Below are 3846 nucleotides of genomic sequence, written 5' to 3' on the forward strand. Positions count from 1 at the left end.
AAAATAAAATAAAATAAACACATTTCCCTTCACCAGATACGTTTTGGACACGAGACGAGAGTTCAGAAGCAGCAGGTTCAAGACACGAACAGAAACTCAGCAGTGAGGCCAAAAAAACCCAACCCAAAACGAATGTCAGGTCCGTCTTCATCTGGATGAGTCTAAGCTCCTCCCCTTTTAGTGACTGATGAAGAGGAGTTATCCAAGTTTTTCTTCTTCATGGCGGTGACTGATGATGGCGAGGAAACTCTTCTTTTACAAAGTCAGAAGCTGCACCGCCTGGTTCACACCAGCAGGGGGCAGCACAGTCAAGGCACATCAGACTGCTGCGAGGAGGAGAATGACTTTGCATAGAGAACGAAACGAAATAAAAAAGAAATTCTGCATGAGCGCCACTTCTTGTCCTTTTTTTTTTTTTTTGTTCTTCATGACTGAAGGTTTGAACGTCTTAAGGCCCCTCCAGGTTTCTCAAACATGAATCCACCTCTGCAGGAACAACCTGTCTTTGGTTCAAAGATCACAAGCAGACGGACAGACTTTCCTCTCAGAGGGTCACACGGCTCAAACTTCAGCTGCTGCCGCGACTTCATTCCTTTCAAATAACAGCAAAGAGGGGAGGGGGGGGGAAAGCTGATTTTCAAGTACCGTCACCGTCTGTGCTTATTGCTCGTTCTTCAACAAACGAAATGAGATCAAACTCGAGGCAAAAAAAAAAAAAAAAAAGAAGAGGTGGTTATGAGGCGAGTAAAACGGCGTCTGTCAAATCAAACGTGTCGGATTTGTACGAGCATGAGATCCGTCTCCGTCGGCATCAGGACAGTTTGCTAGTGGGGAGGAAGAATCACGCCTCCTCGCTCATGCAGTATTTAACACATCGACCCCCCCTCCTCCCGCCCCCCTCCTCGGTGGACTCACTAACGAGCAGCTCCCACCTCCACCTGAAAGCCCTGGTTTAAGGCGGGACTCACTCAGACTTTCTCTTTGACTCGTCTGAAGTGATCACAGTTAGACTCCTCCCCCTCCCGTCTCCTCCTCGTGACTTAAAGCTCCATGATAAGGACACCTCGGTGATGTTAGCGACTCCTGCACACGCGTGTTTGTGTGAGCGTCTATAAAGCAGCTGGGTGGACGAAGACGGTCTTCGTCAGTCTTCTGATTGGTGAATATGTGACGAGAAAAAAAAACCCTCCATGAAGCGTCTTTTTAAAGGAGGAATGAACGACATGTAAATAAGTCAGTTCTGTCTGCAGTGAGGGAGAAGCTCGAGTCCCGCCGGCTGTGTTGTTGTCAGAACATCGTTCGTGGTCGTGACGCGAGACGGGCGGACGAACCTCTTCATATCAGAGAGAGAAAACAAGGAAGATTTGAATCTGCTCTGACCTGATTGGTTAAGACTGACGGATCAGTGACAGTCCACGTGGACGCCGCCGCCACCGCCGCCGCTCTCATCGCTCCGCTGTGCGCGTCACGTTCGAGGTCAGAAGCGCCGCCGTACCAGAATTCAAGTTACAGACTTCAAAGATCCCGCAGAGCACGACGAGTGTAAACCAGGGCACTGACACTGCATCACACACACACACACACACACACACACACACAGGAAAAGTCTCCTTCATATCGAAGAACGTTCCAGATTTAATCGTCAGAATAATTTAGATTTCCAAATGTCCTTTTTTTCATGATGCTGGTTTTATATCACGTTTCCTTTGGTTTTATTATTCAGGAATTTTAAATCATTTCTGCTGATCCATATTTAAACACTAAACGTCAGAGCGAGGCGTGCAGCCGGGCTATAGGACACGCCCCCCAGGAAGCTCTTTAAAGGACACGCCCACCAGGAAGCTCTTTAAAGGACACGCCCACCGGGAAGATCTTTAAAGGACACGCCCACCAGGAAGCTCTTTAAAGGACACGCCCACCAGGAAACTCTTTAAAGGACACGCCCACCAGGAAGCTCTTTAAAGGACACGCCCACCAGGAAGCTCTTTAAAGGACACGCCCACCAGGAAGCTCTTTAAAGGACACGCCCACCAGGAAACTCTTTAAAGGACACGCCCACCAGGAAGCTCTTTAAAGGACACGCCCACCAGGAAGCTCTTTAAAGGACACGCCCACCAGGAAGCTCTTTAAAGGACACGCCCACCAGGAAGCTCTTTAAAGGACACGCCCACCAGGAAGCTCTTTAAAGGACACGCCCACCAGGAAGCTCTTTAAAGGACACGCCCACCAGGAAGCTCTTTAAAGGACACGCCCACCAGGAAGCTCTTTAAAGGACACGCCCACCCCCGAGTAAATTTGAACACTTGCTGGTTTTTAAATCTTCCCGCTGGAGCTCGTGTTCTCTGCGTGGCGTGTTCTCTCGAGCCGCGTTGGGGCGTCGGCTCGCTTCATCCGGTGATTAATCTGGCGAGCCCTCTGTGCACCTCGGCCTGCAGCGGCCCGTACTCCACCACCTCCCCGTCCACTGTTATAATCCCGTTTGGCGAGAACGGCTCCAGCCTGAGCGCCCGCACCTTGGCGTGCACCAGGTGCGGACAGCTCGTCTCCAGATGCGTGCCTTTCTCCATCGCCAGGAACAGCTTCAGCAGCGCGGCGCGGGATATCCCCGCTCGGACGTAGAACAGGTGGATGACGCCGTCGTCCGGGGCGGCGCCCGGCGCTGCCAGCAGGTCCTCGGCCAGGTGGGACTGGTACATGGCCAGCATGAGCACAAAGTCTTCCTCCTGAACCAGGACCCAGTCTCCGGGCAGCTGCTGGTCCAGAGGCAGCAGCAGGGAGTCCGGCGGGCCGCTCGGCGCTCTGCAGGGACTCCTCGCCGGCGTGCTCTCCGTCCTTCGCCCTTTGAGCGAGTTGTTGGAGTGGCAGGAGTTGTGGAAGGTGTTCTGGCCGACGCAGTCTCTGGACCTGTGCGTGGCTAACGTCTGATTGCTGCAGCGCAGAGTGGCGTTGATCCTCTGACTCTCGTGGTCGGGGGCGGGCAGGTACGCCAGCCGCCCTCTGTAGACGCGGAGAGACGCCAGCCGCACCAGCGTGCCCACGGTGAACCGCGCCGCGCCCACGTGGCGGTACTTCTCGCTCTCGATGTCCACGTCCGCCACGAAGCCCCAGGCGAGGGAGAGGAAGGAGAAGAGACGAGGGCCGGAGGACAGCTGCACGGAGACCAGGTCCATGCGGGACACGAGACCTTTACAGAGCAGGAAACCACAGCTGAGCAGCAGCTCCTCGCTGGACACCGGCGCCGACCTGCAGGAGCAGAACGACAAGAGGCGAGCGCGGTTACCACGGGCAGGAAGGAGTTAAAGTCACGTCTTCGTTTTTAGACATTTTAGAGACACAGAAACAAATCGAGCTTCTAAAATAAGAAAGAATAAAGTGCACTTCCTGTTTCTGGGTCGAGGCTCGTGTGTGTGTGTGTGTGTGTGTGTGTGTGTGTGTGTGTGTGTGTGTGTGTGTGTGTGTGTGTGTGTGTTTTGGGGAGTGAGCTATAAGAGGAGAGTTATACAACACGGGGGTAACTGTGACCTTATTGTGTAACCATAAAAACACACAGGAGAGAGAGAGAGGGGGGGGGGGGGGCGCTCAGACGACAAAGACGACCCCATCTGTGAGAGTGGAGACAGGGGTCAAAGGTCACACACAGCCTCACATGCTGCCTGCTGTTTCCTCCCACAGCCAATCACAGTGATGACAGAGCGTCTCAGCGGGGGGGGGGGGGGGGGATGATGATGATGATGATGATGATGATGATGATGATGATGATGAAGATGAAGGTGAAGATGATGATGATGATGATGATGAAGATGAAGGTGAAGGTGAAGATGAAGGTGAAGGTGAAGGTGAAGATGA

General features: G+C 53.1%; 1 protein-coding gene across 1 annotated transcript in view; it reads right to left on the minus strand.

Annotated features, from left to right (window-relative positions):
• Positions 1-1607: 1607 nt before the first annotated feature.
• Positions 1608-3846, minus strand: part of LOC306819217 (sphingosine kinase 1-like) — a 5165-nt gene continuing 2926 nt past the window's right edge. The window contains exon 3 of the mRNA XM_079372990.1: positions 1608-3243. Coding sequence (XP_079229116.1) covers positions 2388-3243 — 856 coding nt within the window. The 3' untranslated portion in view covers positions 1608-2387. The remainder of the gene's footprint in view (positions 3244-3846) is intronic.

The sequence above is a fragment of the Symphodus melops genome (assembly GCF_947650265.1).
Source record: "Symphodus melops genome assembly, contig: scaffold_341, whole genome shotgun sequence".
NCBI classification, from domain to species: Eukaryota; Metazoa; Chordata; class Actinopteri; order Labriformes; family Labridae; genus Symphodus; species Symphodus melops.